The sequence below is a fragment of the Bos indicus x Bos taurus genome, chromosome 26 (assembly GCF_003369695.1).
Source record: "Bos indicus x Bos taurus breed Angus x Brahman F1 hybrid chromosome 26, Bos_hybrid_MaternalHap_v2.0, whole genome shotgun sequence".
In the NCBI taxonomy this organism is placed as follows: domain Eukaryota; kingdom Metazoa; phylum Chordata; class Mammalia; order Artiodactyla; family Bovidae; genus Bos; species Bos indicus x Bos taurus.
This window is the reverse complement of record NC_040101.1, coordinates 12,066,640-12,085,756: the sequence shown is the minus strand read 5'-3', so window position 1 is coordinate 12,085,756 and position 19,117 is coordinate 12,066,640. Positions and strand designations below refer to the sequence as shown.

The following is a 19,117-nucleotide window of genomic DNA, read 5'->3' as shown; positions in this document are numbered from 1 at the left end:
AATCCCATGGACAGAGGAGCCCGGCAGGCCACAGTCCATGGGGTTGCAGAGAGTCAGACCCGACTGAGCGACTAACACTACTACCCCTAAGGAACAACTTGATAAGATAATAAGGGAAATAATGATGGATAATGAAAGTGATTTGTATAAAAATTTAAAACTGAAAGTATTTACAAACATGTCAGAGTTGATGTCCTTAGTATAAAAACTCATAAATCCATAAGGAACATAAAAAATTCTTAGGAGATCTGAATAAGGAAATCATAGAAGAAGAACCATAAGCAGCCAGTTTTATAATTAAATGTTTAATCTTACAAGCAATGAAAAGAAAGTAAACATCATTTAGGCAATGGATGCCATCAAAATAGCAAAATTTACAAAGAAATTCTAAATGATAGCAAGCGTAAGAAGCATTTTTATATGCTTCTAGCAGAAATCTAACTTGGTGTATAACCTTTGTTGATAGTATTGAAAGCTTTGTTTTTAAGTTTTCACCTACTGATTTCATCCCTAAGAGTTTGTCCTAAAGCTATTAATTAGCAAATAAAATACTTGCATAATATTCATCATTTATCACAGCATTTTTTATAATAGGGAAAAACTGGAAATGACTTAAATGCCCAAGAGTGAGGCAGTGCTTCCTTAAGTGGAAAATTAGACAGCTGTGAAGTTATAATTTTGAAGAATATTTTAAAGATGTGAGAAAATACTCATGAAATATTATAAGAAGTTAGCATATAGTGATATTGCAATATTGCAGTTGGATATGAACACAAATATATGATGTGAAATGTAGCAAAATAATATTCTCTCTGGATGACAGGATGGAAGTGATAAAGTGTTTTTTCCAATCTTACAGTGTATTACTTTTATAAGAATGCATGTTACTTAAAATGTAAATATTGTCTTATTGATTAGTTCCATGTGTGTATAGATTCTGTGTTTGGACGGTTAAGAGCACAGGCCATGTGGTGTAGACATGGCTTTGAATTGCAGCTCTGGCCTTGGCCCATTGTGTGATATGGCCGCTTTACTTTTCTAAGGCTGCATTTCCTCATCTGTGATTTGGAACCTGGTACCTAACTCAGAGAAGGCAATGGCAACCCACTCCAGTACTCTTGCCTGGAAAGTCCCATGTATGGAGGAGCCCAGGCTGCAGTCCATGGGGTTGGGAAGAGTCAGACATGACTGAGCGACTTCACTTTCACTTTTCACTTTCATGCGTTGGAGAAGGAAATGGCAACCTATCCAGTGTTCTTGCCTGGAGAATCCCAGGGACGGGGAAGCCTGGTGGGCTGCCGTCTTTGGGGTCGCACGGAGTCGGACACAACTGAAGCGACTTAGCAGCAGCAGTACCTAACTGCTAGAGAGTCATCAGGATTAGAAATGATAGTATGTATAATAGCCTTTAAAAAATTAATTCTCTATTTTACTTTAATTCTTGCAATAAAAACAGAAGTCTTTTTTTTTTGCCTCCCACTGAATATATCATTAATAACAAAGATGTTCAAGATACAGTAGTCAAAACTCAAATGAATTTGGAGACTATTAAGTCTTTTGTAATTACCCACATGAGTTACAGATTGATTATACATTTCATTAAAATAAAATTTAAATGGTAGTAATTAAAATGTAATTTAAAATTTCTGCTAAGAGAAATAATGTTTTCATTCTTGCTAATCTTTTCCTGCTATTGAACCACCACTAATATTACCTTTATCTGCATGGGTATAACAGCCTTTTGTAGCCTGCGTTCCACAACAGAATTCAGCCCTAACATCCTCAGGCATCTGTTGTGTGTAATGAATTAGCTTCTCTTCTGTGTGTCTAGAATGGTACAAATGATCTACCATCCTTGGGAGAATTGAGAATACAGTCATCCAAGTCATTGTCTTGTTCTGTGGTTCAGATGAGAAACCCTGACTGGGATGCCTGGCACATAGTAGGCACTCAGTATAGACAGAAGTGATTCCTGTTGTTGTTGCCATAGAAGTCACATGAAAGAGAACTGGCTTTCCGAATTTCTTTGCTTGGTGTTAGCTTCTTTGGGAAAGGATATTTTCCGGAGTGTGATTCAGTAAGTGGACATCTCTGGGGGGGTGGTTCTCAGTTCTTGTCTCTGGATCTGAGACTGGCTCTGGCAGTAGGACCTTGGATAACTCCTCTCTTTGCCCTCTTATATTGTACCAGCCTCCTTCCTCCACTGCAGGGCGCCAAAGTACTGCCTCCCATCCAAGTAGAGTTTTAGAATGTCAGTTATCTTCCCATAACTGTCCTTATGTTAGAGAACTTACTCAGGCCTCGGATTTAATGCCTCTCTACAATGGCTTTTAGTAATGTATTCAGTTCTGGGTGTTGATACCTGCTCTTTTGGGTTGCTGATCATTTTTTAATACATTGCTAAAGACACTTTGTATTTTAAATCATTTTGTGACTTCTCTGTGACATTTATTTTAAAAATTTTTTATTTTTATACAGTGTTAAAGGTTACTTTCCATTTACAGTTATCAGGAAAGATTGGTTCTGTCCCGTGTGCTGTATTATATGATCCATCCTTGAGCCCTCTTACACCCTGTAGTTTGTGCCTCCCCTTCCCTCACCTTTATCTTGTCCCTTCTCTCCCCACTGGTAACCACTAGTTTGTTCTCTATAAAGATATTGTTTTAATGTTTTCCAATGAATACTTTCTCATGACTGCTTCTTATTTTATTTTAGCTACCGATCTGCTTCTTGCGTGGAATCCCATTTGTTTGGGGTTGGTAGAAGGTGTTATTGGAAAAATTCAGCTTCATTCAGGTATGTTTCTGTAAACTCTTTAAGCTTGTCAAATTTAATGTGGCATTCTGTGACGTTGTCTTCTTTGAGGATAAATGTAGATTCTGTAATGGCCTGGATTCCTTTACCTTAATTTTGGATCTACCCAAAGTGGGTATATTTCCGTGTTGCAGAAGCCAGTACTCGAGAAGCCAAGCACCACACTTGGAGAGTTGAAGAACTCAAGTTTATTATGCCAGCGGGCCCAGAGGAGTTAACACTCCAAGCTCTGAGCCCCGAACAAAAGGATTACAGAGCTTTTATAGACAGACTGTAGTGGGCAACACTAGCTGTTAATAGGCTGGTTTAAACTAAGGAGTTTCGTGAGCACAGGAACAGTGGTCAAGATGGGGAGGGGGATGCCTGACCTGGACAGGCATGATTAAGCAGGTTTGCAGAGGCTGGGAGATTGCAAAGAGCAGGACAAGGGTGAGTGAGATAAACTCCAGTTCCTAGTATTGCAAGTCCCCACTTTTTGAAACTACGTGACCTACGTGATCTAGACTTTGCAAGGGGCAAGCTGAGTTATAGAGGCAGAAGGAAAAGGAGGTTATGTAAAATTTTAACTTTTCCTCTTCATCCATATAAGGGAAACAAAAAAAACAGGCATCCCTCATTTTATTGTCCTTTGCAGATGTTGTGTTTTTTTACAGATTGAAGGTTTATGGCAATTCTGAGTCCAACAAATACATTGGTGCCATTTTTCCAGCAGCGTTTGATCATTTCATGTCTCTGTGTTACATTTAGGTAATTCTTACAGTACTTCAAACTTTATATTTGTTATGGTGATCTGTGATCAGTGATCTTTGTTACTGTTATGATTCACTGAAGGCTCAGATGACGGTTAACATTTTTTAGTAAGAAAGTATTTTTTAATTGAAGGATAGTTGATATACAGTGTTAGTTTCTGGTATACGGCAAAGTGATTGTTATGCATATATATACACACACACACACACACTTCCATGTTCTTTTATATTATAGGTTAATATAAGATACTGAATATAGCTCCCTGTGTAATACAGTAGGATCTTGTTGTTTATCTATTTTATATTTATATATAGAAGTTTGTACCTGCTAATCCCAAACTCCTAGTTCATCCCTCCCCTATCCTTCTTCCCTCTGGTAACCGTAAGTTTGTTTTTTAAGTCTATGAGTCTTTCTCTATTTTGTAAATAAGTTCATTTGTGTTATATTTTAGATTCCATGGGTAAGTGATATCATATGGTGTTTGTCTTTCTCTTTCTGGCTTATTTACTTTATGATAATCTCTAGGTCTATCCATGTTGCTGCAAATGGCATTATTTCATTCTTTATTAAGGCTGAATAGTTTTCTGTTGCCTATATACCACATCTTCTTTATCCATTCATCTGTTGATGGACATTTAATTGCTTCCATGTCTTGGCTGTTATATAAATAGTGCTGCTATGAACTTTGGTACATTGCTATGTATCTTTTCAAATTATTGTTTTCTCTGGATATGTCCCCCGGGGTGAGATTACTGGATCATGTGGCAACTGTATTTTTAGTTTTTAAAGAAACCTCCATACTGTTTTCTTTGTGGCTGCACCAATTTACATTCCCACCAACAGTGTTGGAAGGTTTCCTTTTCTCCACACCCTCTCCAACATTTGTTATTTGTGGACTTTTTAATAATGGCCATTCTGACTGGTGTGAGGTGGTCCCTCATTGTTTTGATTTGCATTTCTCTAATAATTAGCATTGCTGAGCATCTCTTTCAACTGCCGATTGGCCATCTGTATGTCGTCTTTGGAGAAATGTTAACTTAAGGTAATTTTTTGCCCATTTTTGATTGAGTTGTTTTTTTGTTACTGAGTTGTATGAGCTGTTTGTGGTATTTTGGAAATTAAGCCCTTGTCAGTGACATGGTTTGCAAATATTTTCTCCTATTCTATAGATTGTCTTTTCATTTTGTTTATGGCTTCCTTTGTTGTATAAAAGCTTATAAGTTTGGATTAAGTTCCATTTGTTTATTTTTGGTTTTATGTCTATAGCCTGGGGAGACTGACCTTAGAAAACAGTGGTATGATTTATGTCAGAGAATGTTTTGTCTCTGTTCTCTTCTAGGAGTTTTATGGTGTCATCTTATACTTAAACCATTTTGAGTTTATTTTTGTGTAGAGTGTGAGGGTGTGTTTTAACTTCATTGATTTACATGAGCTGTCCAGCTTTTCCAACACCACTTGCTGAAGAACCTGTCTTTTCTCCATTGTAGTCAATATGTTCATTGAAGAAGTACTTTTAATTAAAGTATGTACATTTTTAAACATAATTCATTGCACACTTAGTAGACTACAGTTTGGTGTAAACAACTTTTATAGCCACTGGGAAACCAAAAAAATTTGTGTGACTTGTTTTATTGATGTATTTGCTTCATTGCAGTAGTCTGGAACTGATCTCCAAGGGATGCCTATAAAGCTTTAGAGAAAGGAGGCATAATATTAAAATCCTTTCTTCCTCTTAAACCCAACAACTTATTAAACGCCTACTCTCAGGAATTGCGTTAGTTGGTGGAATACAATAGTGAGCAAAAACTGACCTGTTCCCACTCTCATGGAGCTTTCGGTTTAAGAGGGAAGGCTAGACATTAGTGATTAATCACTGAAATAAATGTATAATTATTTGTTAATTGTGATAGGTGCTCTGACAGATACACCAACTTCAGTGGTTTTGAGGGAGAGAATAGTGGAAATAAGGCTGGAGAGGTAGGCAGGTGGCAGATTAGGACTGATGGGCTTTGGTCAGCTGTCTATTCCTCCTATAGTCAACTCTGGCCAGGGAAGAGAAAGGGTCTGTTAGTACACAGTGCGGTGCTCCTGGGAGTCCTGTCCAGGAAAAGCAAATTGATGGAAGGTCTGGTTCATTCACCAGACCCTCCCTTGGCAGGACAGGCACCTGTGCCCTGAGTTCAGAGGGAGTTTTGTTAAAAGATAGGTGTAACATAGGCTTCCAAAAAGTCATGAAAAGGACTAACTGAAATATTTTAAGCACAAAATTTAAATATATATTTTTTCACTGTTATTGATTTTAATGTGAGTTAAGAGCTATAGGAAGCTTTGCTATTACTGCTATGCAATCAGGAGTGTAGCCACCCTTGTATGTTTTAAAAAATTCTTTTAAGGTAAAATTATTGCACATTTGGAAGCCAGGTTGATTTCTGAATATAAAGCACAAATTGCCATAGAGAGTCTTAATTTCTTTTTGCTAATTTTTTTTATTTAAAAAAATTGTTAAATATTTTATTGACACAAAGAGCTATTTGTCACCGATACACAGTATACTTGTTGTAAATTAAACACATTTATCTACCATGTAGATTAAGAAATGAAACCAATGTTTTTGGAACTCTTGCTGCCTTTCTCCAAGAGTCTTGTTCCCTTCAAGAGAACCTGTGATTTTGAATACTGTACTTATTAGCCCATTGATTTTCATTATTGCTTTTGTTACATATATACCCCTAAATAATATATTGCTAAGTTTTATATTTTGGAAATTTGGTATAAATGATGTTAAGCCACTTGTGTTCCTTCACTTGTTGCCCCTACCCACACAACTGGATACTTTTGAGATTTGTCCACTTTGATATATGAAACTTTAGTTCCTATCTTCACTATTGTATTACTATATCATAATTTGTCCTTTTCCCCATCACTGGGTAGTTTTTATTTTTGGGGCTTTTTTTTGCCATTAGAAATGAGACCACTGTGAGTGTTCTTGTACATTCTGTCTTTGGTAGTTTTGAATTCTTTCAGTACAAAGGAGAAAAGCATTTAGACATTGTGTAACATGCTAATAAGTATTTTAGTCACACTCTCCTACCTGTCCACATTTACATACTTATATTTTTAATTCATTTATATGCTGACAGGATAATTTCACAGTTGAATGTTCTGAGCTAAAATTCATTTTCTATTGTTTAAGTGAAGCATATGAAACTTTTGAGTTATTTTTCTCCAATTTCAGTTACATCTTGAAACAATGAATAAATCACTGACATGAGTCAAGAGACCTAAATTCAAGCTTTATTTATTAGAGCTTTGAGATATGAGAGAAATTATATAACATCTGTTTCATCTGTTGCTGTGTAATAAACTGCCACAAAAGTTTTAAAGCCTTAAGTAACAGTTTAGAGTATGTCAAGTTCTGTGGGTTGACACATGGCTCTTCTGCCCTTTTTGCCTGTTGGCCAGGGTCATCTGAGTGGCAGCACTCAGCTAGGGGTTTGCCTGGGGCATCTTAGTTTTCCTTCATGTGGGATTTCTTCCATGTAGCTCATCTCACGAGGCCTCTTTTTGGGCCCTCTCTGTCTCCTGGATACCTGGACATCCTTTCAGGGTGCTGAGGTGACAAGTTCCAGTGTAGAAGGGCTTATCAAGCCTCTACTTGCATCACTGACTTGCTAATATCCCATTGGTCAGAGGAGGTCACACAGCCAAACCCAGAACCAACATGGGAAGGGGCTTCGCAAGGGTTTGCATCCCAGGAGGCTAGTTCATTGGGGCCCCCAATGCCCCAGAGCCTCTACTTCCTTGTAAACTATAAAACAAGAATGAAAATAACTGCTCACTTTTTTTTTCCTGAGGGTATTGTGGGTCTCACGTGAGGTAGTATACCTAAAGGTGCTTAGTAAATTATCACTATTTTATCAATTCTTTTGGTTGCAAATACAAACCTATCAGTTTATGCAAACAAGTTTTTATTAGAATTCAAGGGAACAAAACCAAAAAGTTGATTTGTTCAGGATCTGAGATTACATTTTTTGGCAGACAGTCTCTGACCATCACTTGTGTCTGAACATCTCTTATACATTCTTGTCTTTTTTTGGGTTTCTCTGTGTTTGTGTATGTGGGATGAAATTTCTGTCCTTATGTGGTACTCAGACCGACCTTAGCCCTCAAGCCAACCAGCATCTGATGTTCCCTATAACTTCTGGAGATTGACGGGCTCTCTAGTTAAGACCCTAGGAAAGAGACCCTTTTTGGCTCAGTCTGAGTCAGGGGCCTCCCCTGGTCACAAAGTTCAAACATGCCCACTACACTAAGCAGGACAGTCGGTCAAAGCAGGAGGGTTTGAACTTGGCAAACAAACCCCAAGTCATTTCCTAAAGCAGTGTACAAATATACTACTGGTTGGTGAGTTTGATGCAGTGAAAGTATGGTCTTTAGGCAGGTGGGGGCATTTCTTATGGTCTTTTGTGGTCAGCTCCTGTTTATATACACCTTCCCTCCTTGTAGGACCTTTCTTTGGACCAAAAAGAAGTTGGTAGGCAGTGTAGATACCTGTCATGTAGGATATTTTGGAAGAGGGAAAAGTGAGGGAATAGAGTGAACTAGAGAAAATAATAAAATAATAAAAAGAAGTAAATGGAGCTGGGAAAGTTTTTCACGCTCCTAATCTCTGTACTTCCCCCCCCGCCCCCGCCCTGTCCCCTCTTGCCGCATCACTTCTAAGGTTTGGCTGTTAAGAACGGATACAGGGGAAAAAAACAAAGGAAAATCTCTTTTCTGGGCCCCCTGCTGCTCTTTCCCTCACCCGGAGAACTGCAGCCCCACCCTGGGTACCACTCCACCCCGGCTTCCATGCTCTGAGCATCCAGCTTGCTCTTCCCGCCTTCTCTTTCTTCATCCTCTGTCCTGGGCATGCCTCATTTCCTCCCCACCCTGTGTTCCACCTAAGCTCTTGCTTTGACCACACTATCAACTTGCCCGCTGGGAGTGTGGTCCTGATATGTGTTAGAACTGAAATAATCACTCCAAGTGCACTTTCCCATGGGAGCATCTTACCTTCTGGGGGTAGAGGATGAGGGGAAGAAAATGTCTGTACTTAAACTCTTTCTCACTCCTCTTTCCCTCCTACTTATTCTCTACATATTAATGCATGAATTTCTGTTCTTGCCTAGTGAGATGGGAACGAAGTTTACTTGAACAGTTGTCACTGACAGTCTAAAAGCGGCGTGGGTGAGCTGTGACTGTCATCAGGCAGTCGTGACTCTGGAACGGCATTAGTTTGCTAGGCTGCCGCAGCAAAGCTCCTCAAACTTGGGGGCTTAAACAAATTTATTTTCTTGTCCTTCTGGAGGCTTAAAGTCTAAGATCTAGTCATCAGGGTTGGTTTCTTCTGAGGCCTCTTTTGTTGGCTTGTAGATGGCTATCTTCTCCTTGTGTCTTCACATTATTTTCACTCTGTGTGTGTCTCCAGATTTCTTCTTATAAGGACACTGGTCATTAGGGATTAGAGTGCACCCTAATGACCTCATTTAACTTAATTACAGCTTTAAAGATCCCATTCTTTAAAACAGGCTCACATTCTGAGGCTCTGGGGGTTAGGACTCCAACATAATGAATTTTAAGGGGACCTAATTCAATCCATAATAGGAACCTAACATCCTCTGGAATGCTCACTACAAAAGCATGTCCAGGAGAATTCTCACCTTTGCATCTGCCCTTTTCTCTTATAGTGGAATAGGCCATTCCCCAAATAGCACTGGGTAGGCACTGGCCCCAGCACTTGACTGACCTTGAGGTCACATGATTGCCTTGGATCAGGTTATTCATCCAAGCCTCGGTTGCTGGGTGATGATACCACCTAGATAGGGTTATGGTAAGTTTAATAAACTCTCATTAAGTGCTTAGCATGGCTTCTGATAATAGTAGGCATTCAGTAGATGCTGGCTATTATTATTTGTTTTTCCTTAGTTTTAAAGGTAAAACATATCACTAGAGAACACTTAAGTTCTGAATGTATAATTTTGAATAAATGTTAAACTTAGACTGTTTTTTCCAGTAACACTAATTTTTACTGAAACTAATGATACTAACATGTCACTAAAAGACGACATGGTGGGGATTATAAAAGCAATTTTTTAGAAGTGAAATATTAGTAGCATTAATGAAGGTTATATTTTATAAGTTGTGTGCCCATTTAGAAAAATGTGTGGTAGAAAAGAGTTTAGAAGTATTATTTGGTTGTGGAATCCTTTGCTGATAATTGCCCTTCCTTTTATAGCAAGCTCTGCCCCTCAATTGGTTCTATTAACCCTGGTGCCTAGAAAGCAAACTATTTGGAATAGTTGGCCTTTCTTCAGTTTGGAAGGTCTCTTCCCCCAGACATTTGCAGGCAGGTAGACTTTCAGCCAGGGTCTAATGAGTCTATCTTTGACAGCCTGAAAGTGTCTGACTCTGCTTTGATAGGTTGGGCTTTATTAGGATGAGGAACAGAAAGTCGAAGGAACATGTAATGTGCTAAATAGATGAAGGAAAGGTAAAGCTCCATGAAAAATCATTGTCTTCTATTCCTTGTAGTGTCCAGGAGGAAGTCAGAATGATAGTCAGCTCTTACCACAGTTGTAACGACACATGAATTTTTTGTTTTCTTCTTTTCTGTTTGTCTTCTTCTTCCCTCTCTAGAGGATAAGCTCCAAAACAGGGGCTGTGTTTGTTGTGCTCACTGCTGTATCCCCCTGTCCAGTGGCTATTCAAAAATATTCAGTACAGAATATTAATATTTAACAGATATTTACAGAGTGCCTGTTGTATGCTGGGGGCTACAGGGTGAACAAAATGCAAAGCTTCCAGGAGCATAGAGTCAAATCCAAGAGCTAGACATTAATTGCCTGATCACAGTTTTATCATTAAACTTAAGCTTCTGAAGAAGACAAATGTGGGATATTGTGAAGCACGTAGCAGAGGGGCGTGACTGGTGGGGATGGGGTTCCTGGATGGAAGGCATCCCTGAGGAAGTGATGTCTCAGCTGAGGCCTGAAATGTGTTTTCTCAGTTACAGGGATCTTTTTGCACACGGCTTACTCTGCCAACAACTGCTCTCCTCTCACTTTCCTCACCTTGACCCTGTCCAAATTACCCTACTGAAATAGTTCTGACTTCAACTCAGACATCACCTCTGTAGGAATGCCCTCCATCCAGGAGATAGTATATCATCACACAGATAACCTTGAAAAGATGGCGTACATGCTAAGTCGCTTCAGTCATGTCTGACTCTGTGTGACTCTATGGAGTGTAGCCTGCCAGACCCCTCTGTCCATGGGATTCTCCAGGCAAGAATACTGGAGTGGGTTTCTATGCCCTTCTCCAAGGGGTTTTCCAAACCCAGAGATTGAACCGGCCTCTCTTATGTATCCTACACAAGCGACACCTGGGAAACCCCCAAGATAGCTGAGGCTGGAGGTTTTAAATGTATTACAAAAGCTCTTTAAAATATACAGTAGTCCTCCCCCTGCCACACCCGAGCCCGTAGTTTCCCTTTCTGAAGTTTCAGTTACCTGTGGTCAGCCATGGTCCAAAAATATTAAATGGGAAATTCCAGAAATAAACAATTCACGAGTTGTAAATTGCATGGTGTTCTGAGTGGTGTGATATCTCTGTGCCCTCTGGCCTGGGATATGAGTCATCCCTTTGTCCAGCGTATCCACACAGTATGTTTCCAGCCCATTTAGTCACATAATTGGTTCAGTTATCAGATTGGCTGTTGGTATCATAGTGCTGTATTCAAGTAACACTTATTTTACTTAGTAATGACCCCAGTGTTCAAGAAAGAATGTGTATATAAGGTTTGGTTCTATCTGCAGTTTCAGGCATCTGCTGAGAATCCTGGAATGTATCCCCTGTGGGTATGTGTCCTGAAGACTGTGCATGCATGGGTGCTAATTTGCTTTAGTCGTGTCTGACTCTTTGTGACCCCATGGACTGGAACCCGCCAGGCTCCTCTGTTCATGGTATTCTCCAGACAAGAATACCGGAGTGGGTTGCCATTTCCTCCTTCAAGGTATCTTCCCGACCTAGGGATCAAACCTGTGTCTCTTAGGTCTCCTGCATTGGCAGGTGGGTTCTTTACCACTAGCTCCACGAGGATAAGCTTGTTAGGGTATGAAATATCTGACTATAAAATGCAAATATATCCACCGTGTATTCAGAACTAGTTTGAAGAGAGAATTGTCAGGAATCCTGATTTATTTAGCAATAGGGGCTCTTCATTTAGTAGTTAGGAGAATTACTACTCCTAGTATTGAATAGCAACAGACACAATTCACTCAAGTCTCTCCCATTCATTAAAATAGTATCACCATCTGCTTCTCCACTTTTAAAGTGGTGAGGATATCGAGATCCTTAAAATGGCACAATGTATTATGTATATGATTTTAAAAGTGTGATTTTGGTCCCTTGCTGTCTGTGGGGACTTTGCTGTGACACTCAATGATATGAAATATTTTTATACCTACAGTGTGAATGAATGGAATTTCACTAGCATTGCTTTCATACTTTCCTAAAAAGCCATTAGAAAGGCCCACCCCTCAGGGGCACTAGAGAAAAGGGAAGAGAGGCCTGGCAGGGCCCCTGCTTGAGGCCTGCTTCTTGGGCACAGCCTTTAGATAGTACTGGTGTTTAAATATGAGTTTCATAGTCTGTGTACAATTGCATTGTGGGAGAAGATTGTTTTATTGTCTACTGATGACTCATAGAAACATGTAAGGATTGTGATAATGGTTGCACAACTATAAATTCATTAAAATCATTGGCTTGTTTATATTTAAAATGAGTGAATTTTATGGTATATAAATTATATCTCAATAAAGCCACTGAAAATATTTGTCAGAATACTTTTTTGTATCCTTTTGTCACTACTTCTGATTTTATCTTATTTTAATAATCTACCTTTTGATACCTTAAAGGTGACTTTTTTCAAAAGGTCAATTTTCATTCCAATCCCAAAGAAAGGCAATGCCAAAGAATGCTCAAACTACTGCACAATTGCACTCATCTCACATGCTAGTAAAGTAATGCTCAAAATTATCCAAGCCAGGCTTCAGGAATACATGAACCGTGAACTTCCAGATGTTCAAGCTAGTTTTAGAAAAGGCAGAGGAACCGGAGATCAAATTGCCAATATCTGCTGGATCATCAAAAAGGCAAGAGAGTTCCAGAAAAACATCTATTTCTGCTTTATTGACTATGCCAAAGCCTTTGACTGTGTGGATCACAATAAACTGTGGAAAATTCTGAAAGAGATGGGAATACCAGACCACCTGACCTGCCTCTTGAGAAACCTATATGCAGGTCAGGAAGCAACAGTTAGAACTGGACATGGAACAATAGACTGGTTCCAAATAGGAATAGGAGTACGTCAAGTCTGCATATTGTCACCCTGCTTATTTAACTTCTATGCAGAGTACATCATGAGAAACGTTGGGCTGGAAGAAGCACAAGGTGGAATCAAGATTGCCGGGAGAAATATCAATAACCTCAGATATGCAGATGACACCATCCTTATGGCAGAAAGTGAAGAGGAACTAAAGAGCCTCTTGATGAAAGTGAAAGAGGAGACTGAAAAAATTGGCTTAAAGCTCAGCATTCAGAAAACGAAGATCATGGCATCCGGTCCCATCACTTCATGGGAAATAGATGGGGAAACAGTGGAAACAGTGTCAGACTTTATTTTTCTGGGCTCCAAAATCACTGCAGATGGTGACTGCAGCCATGAAATTAAAAGACGCTTACTCCTTGGAAGGAAAGTTATGACCAACCTAGATAGCATATTCAAAAGCAGAGACGTTACTTTGCCAACAAAGGTCCGTCTAGTCAAGGCTATGGTTTTTCCAGTGGTCATGTATGGATGTGAGAGTTGGACTGTGAAGAAAGCTGAGTGCCGAAGAATTGATGCTTTTGAACTATGGTGCTGGAGAAGACTCTTGAGAGTCCCTTAGACTGCAAGGAGATCCAACCAGTCCATTCTAAAGGAGACCAGTCCTGGGTGTTCATTGAAAAGACTAGTGCTGAGGCTGAAACTCCAATATGTTGGCCACCTCATGTGAAGAGTTGACTCATTGGAAAAGACCCTGATGCTGGAGGGATTGAGGGCAGGAGGAGAAGGGGACGACAGAGGATGAGATGGCTGGATGGCATCACCGACTCAATGCACATGAGTTTGGGGGAACTCCGGGAGTTTGTGATGGACAGGGAGGCCTGGCGTGCTGCGATTCATGGGGTCGCAAAGAGTCGGGCAACTGAGTAACTGAACTGAACTGAGCAACTGAACTGAACTGAAAGTTGCTTTGAGGGAAGAATCTTAAAGATTAACAGTATTATTTGTCATATAACATTTCTACCAGATAATCTAAAGTGTAATTGAAAAAGTCATTTTATATTCAGTTTTTCATTCATGGCTTCCCTTGTGGCTCAGCTGGTAAAGAATCTGCCTGCAATATGGGAGACCTGGGTTTGATCCCTGGGATGGGAAGATGCCCTGGAGAAGGGAAAGGCTACCCACTCTAGTATTCTGGCCTGGAGAATCCCATGGACTGTATAGTCCATGGGATCACAAACAGTTGGACACGACTGAGCAACTTTGATTCATGAGGGTCTCAGAACTCATGAATTTTGGAGGTAAGATTCATGTTGGTTACTAGGTTCCTGGTTAACCCTTAAAAGATTCTTTCACTGTAGTTTAGCTGATCTATTCAGTTAATAGCTTTGGGTCTTGGAAGCAGGTGGGCTAAGCGGCGAGGGGCTCCTTTCTTTGGCATCTTTTGGTTGCTCTTTTTTGCTTCTGTCTTCCTTTTACTCTCTCCCCAGGTACCTAAGTGCTGAGTGACCCTTCCCTCCTCTCTTTGCTCCCCTCTGTCTGCTCCATTACTTTATGCTTCAGAATTTCCCATCACCTCCCTTGTCCCTGATCTGTGCTCCAGTCTCCTTGGTGTGGATGGTTCCACCTCCCTGGTAGGAGCAGTGCTTGAATGAGACACATGAAGGTGACCCACAGTTCTGAGCTTTCCCAAGGGCATCAGACAAGCATGCTGCTTAGTTCTGAGCATATCTCTAACTGACAGATTTTTATATCCTCAGGCAGAGAGATACGTTAGAGGTAGGCCAGCTTGCCTCTTCTGTTTCAGTCATTCTGCTGTCCAGTTATAAATGAATTTGTTCTTAAACTCCAGTTGTTTTCTCAGTGATTTCTATGGCAGTGATATTAGAAGTTCCTAACTCCATAAAGAGAAGAATCTTGTAAAGGTAAGAGTGACTGAGTGTATGTATGGGCCACCTATAAAGGTGTTTCCTGTATTTATATTATTTCCTCCTTTATATTCTTATTAAGGTTTTTATCTTACTGAACATTTTATCTTCCTGAACATTTTGAAATGATTACAATCAAATTATTATCAGGTCTAATTGTGTTTTAAAAAGGATATTTTTGATTAAAAAACAAACCCTCACTTACTTATATCTGGCCAGTATCAGCCATCCAGGGCAGAAAATGAAGGTTATTCATCTAATTGACTTTGACTTGGCTGTCAGGTTTGTTACAGCCTGTGGGCTTGTGTTCCTTCAAGCAGAGAGGCCTGTAACCTCCAGCCTCACAGCATACTTGTGTCACTCCTCAAAACAGTGGTTTATCTTCATGATGATAAACCTTCACCATAAATAACCCCAATTATATTTAGTATGCTGGGGTTTAATAGGTAAGAAAGTATGTAATACATTAACGTTTTAAATATGTAAAGAAGCATCTTACTTAGAACTTTAGCAAGAGAAAGACACAGTTATATGGAAAATGTACTCTTGTAATAGAAACTCATTTTGCCCATTGATACTTAGACTTTTGTAGTTTCCTAGGACTGTTATAGATAGAAAAGCCTTTATATTTTTATAGATTATAATAGATTAATTTTATGGCAGGTCATTATTAGGGATTTTGTTATTAGGCTGAGTTTGAATTCATAGGTTAAGCTGAGTATGGTTCTGATTGCACCATTTGGTACCTTTGAAAGGGACCCTAATAAATGTACCTCATGTCCCAGACACTCTCCTTATGAGTCACTGTTGGTTTTCTGTATGTGCAGACTTAGGACACTTTAGTAGGCAATAGAGCAATCAATTAAGAAACACTGAGTAGCTACTATGTTTGGAAGATGAACAAATTAATGACTGACTCTGGTCACTGAGAATATTAGAAGCCCAATATGATGTACTTTTAACTACAGATATCTGACAGTGGAAAAAAACAGCATTGTTGTGTGGTAGTATTACTTGTATTTCTACTTACTTGATGTACAATGGTGTATGATGGTCCTTGAAATATAGTCAAAGGAATATACTACTTTATTTCTGTTCCTATTAGGAAAAGTATTTTTCTTGATATAGGTTTTTAAAAATAGAAAGGGCCTTAAATAGAAAGCAAAAGATTAAACATACTGTGAATCCATATCTTTTAGTAGAAATTTAAATTCATGCTGTTTAGTTGCTCAGTCACGTCCGACTCTTTTGTGACCCCATGGATTGTAGCCTGCCAGGCTCCTCTGTCCATAGAATTCTCCGGGCAAGAATAGAGTGGATAGCCATTCCCTTCTCTAAGGGACCTTCCTGGTGCACGGATCGAACCCAGGTCTCCTGCATTGCAGGCAGATTCTTTGCCATCTGAGCATAAACTTACATACGATCTATAGACTTATGGTTATATTCATTTAAAAGTACTAAATGGCCAATTAATAGCTTATGCAATAGGTATCAATGAAACAGATTTTATGCACACAGTGGACTGAATTTAAATTCCTACCAAAGATTTATTTAAAAAAAAGAAAAGGCAGGATCCTTCAAATTGGAACATAATTTATCTTGAGATAAGCCATGGTGGCTCAGTAGTAAAGAATTGACTTGCCAATGCAGAAGATGCAGGTTCAACGCCTGGGTCAGGAATATCCCCTGCAGAAGAAGACGGCAACCCACTCCTGTTTTCTTGCCTGGGAAATCCCATAGACAGAAGAGCCTGGCAGGCTACAGTCCATGAGGTCACAAAAGAGTTGGAAATGACTTAGTGACTAAACAACAACAACAAAGCCATTAGGATATTACCCAATGATTAGATTCTCTTAGAATGCATAGTGTGTTACTGTGCTATATAACAGATCATTTAAAGATACTTGGTACATTTTAAAAAATGAGATCAAGAGAAACTAGTCAGAGATTGTTTCTTACAGTCACAATATCAAGAAATACTTTGAACTGCAAGAGGAAAAAATATGAAGAAAACCACACTTGAGCATCTCATAGCAAAACTGATAAAAGCTGAAGTCAAAACATCCTAAAGCAGCCAAAGAAAAGCTACACATTAAATTCAACGGTATTCAATAAAGCTTTGGTAGGAACAGTGGAAGCCAGAAGACAGTGGAATGATACCTTCAAAGTGCCTGTCTAGAATTTTATACCTTCAAAAATTAAGGAAAAAAAGACATTTTGAGCCAAACAAACTGAATTTGTCACCACCAGTACCTGCACTAAAATAAATACTAAGGAGTTCTTCAGGTAAAAGGGAAATGATTCCAGATAGGAGTGTGGAAATGTTGGAAGGAACAGAAAATAATGGAAAGAGTAAATGTTGGTAAATTTAAACAAAGTTAGCTTTATATGAGGCTTAAAATTAACACAGAATGAAAACACACAACAATAATAGGTCTTTTCCCTGTCCAGGAACTGGCAAAAGTACTTATTTACATTAGGTTTTTGTAAGTTAGGGCTCATGTTATCAGACCCTGCAATATAACCAGTAATAGAATAATAAAATATTATAAAAAACTAATAAAGGGAAGAAATGGAATAATAATTTTAACACTCAGTCCAAAAGAAGACAAGGAAAGAAAGTATATAGAACAGGTGAAGAAATGGTAAGACAGTAGAATGATTCTTAAATATTTTAACAATTACATTATATATAAATGGACTCGTTTAGTCACTAAGTCAAGTCTGACTCTGTGATTCCATGGAGTGTTGCCCGCCAAGCTCCTCTGTCCATGAGATTTCCCAGGCAAGATTACACCTGCTTTGGCAGGCAGGTTCTTTACCTCTGAGCCACCAGGGAAGCCCATGAATGGATTTAGTAGTTTAAAAGCAAAGCTTTTCATAATAGAAAAATAAAATTCATCTACAAGCTACTTTTAAGACAAATACCTTAAGTATATGTATATGTATAGAGAAAGGCCAAAAGTAAAAGGATAGAAAAAAGAGAAACCAAGCAAATGCTAACCTACTGAAAACTGATGTGCTCATAATAATATCAAAACAGACTTTAAGGCAAGAAGCATAAACAGATATACATTTCAAAAACAGCCAAAGTTCAAGTCACCAGAAAGATAAAGCAGTGTTAAATTTGTAAACACCTAAGCCTTAAAGTATAAAAGGAGCAGTGAGTCATTTGGCTTAAATTTATTAGTTCGGAGTGTCAACTTGAAATGGCAGAGAAACACATAAGTATTCTTATTGTCAGCTTGACACAGAAGAAGGGAAAAGTGAGCCAACTGTAATTGCCTTTCCTAATTCTCTTTTTCCTTCACAGCAGCACATTTCCATCCTCTGATTCGTCTGGTTCGAATGCAGACTCTAAGCTCTTCAGAGGCATAATCTGCAGAAGCTCTTCAAGAAGTTACATATTGGTTATTGAATATTATGTTAGGACTTTGGAGTATGTAGTAAATAAATGTTAGTAATTTGGCATGTGGATATAATTGTAAATTCTTTTGTGTATAAGCTGGCTTGAAACTCAACATTAAAAAATATTAAGGTCATGGCATCTGGTCCCATCACTTTATAGCAAACTGAAGGGGAAAAATTGGAAGCAGTGACAGATTTTATTTTCTTGGGCTTCACGGTGACTGCAGCCATGAAATTAAAAGGCTCTTGTTCTTTGGAAGGAAAGCTGGACAGCGTATTAAAAAGCAGATACATCACTTTGCCAACAAAGGTCCATATAGACAAAGCTATGGTTTTTTCCAGTAGTTGTGTGTGGCTATGAGCATTGGACCATAAAGAAGGCTGAGTACCGAAGAAATGTTATTTTTGAATTGTCTTAAAAATCCTGCTGAACCGGTCAAATCAGAAACAGTCTTGGAAAAAGGCAAGCCAGAAGGAAAAAAAAAATCAGAAAAATAAAATTATTTTCACACAGATACTTTACTCACTTCAAGTGTCTGGCACAGAGAATATGTATTGTGTATGTATTTCTGTCAGTAGGAGCTCTTTTAATTGAACCTCACTTAAGATTAACCAGCATTCCTCACTGCCTCTGTGGAATATATTGGTAGATGTGTTGGATGCTCTGAAGGCTGGTGGAGACTGGGTAGGAAGCCCTGTCTTCTGGTAGATTATGGGTTGTGTTTATTTCCATACCTGTTCATACTTGTTTTACTTGATACTGTAATTACATAACTAAATAATCCCATCAACTGTAAATACAAAAGGAATGACTTCCTGTTTCTATGAAGACTAAATTGAATGCTTTGAA

At 38.9% G+C, this 19,117-nt stretch overlaps 1 protein-coding gene across 3 annotated transcripts in view; it reads left to right on the top strand.

Moving 5' to 3' along the window:
• INPP5F (inositol polyphosphate-5-phosphatase F) overlaps positions 1-19,117 on the top strand; it is a 94,048-nt gene that overhangs the window by 21,743 nt on the left and 53,188 nt on the right. For all 3 annotated transcript variants that reach the window (XM_027529099.1, XM_027529100.1, XM_027529101.1), the window contains exon 2: positions 2,716-2,796. In XM_027529099.1, coding sequence (XP_027384900.1) covers positions 2,716-2,796 — 81 coding nt within the window. The remainder of the gene's footprint in view (positions 1-2,715; positions 2,797-19,117) is intronic.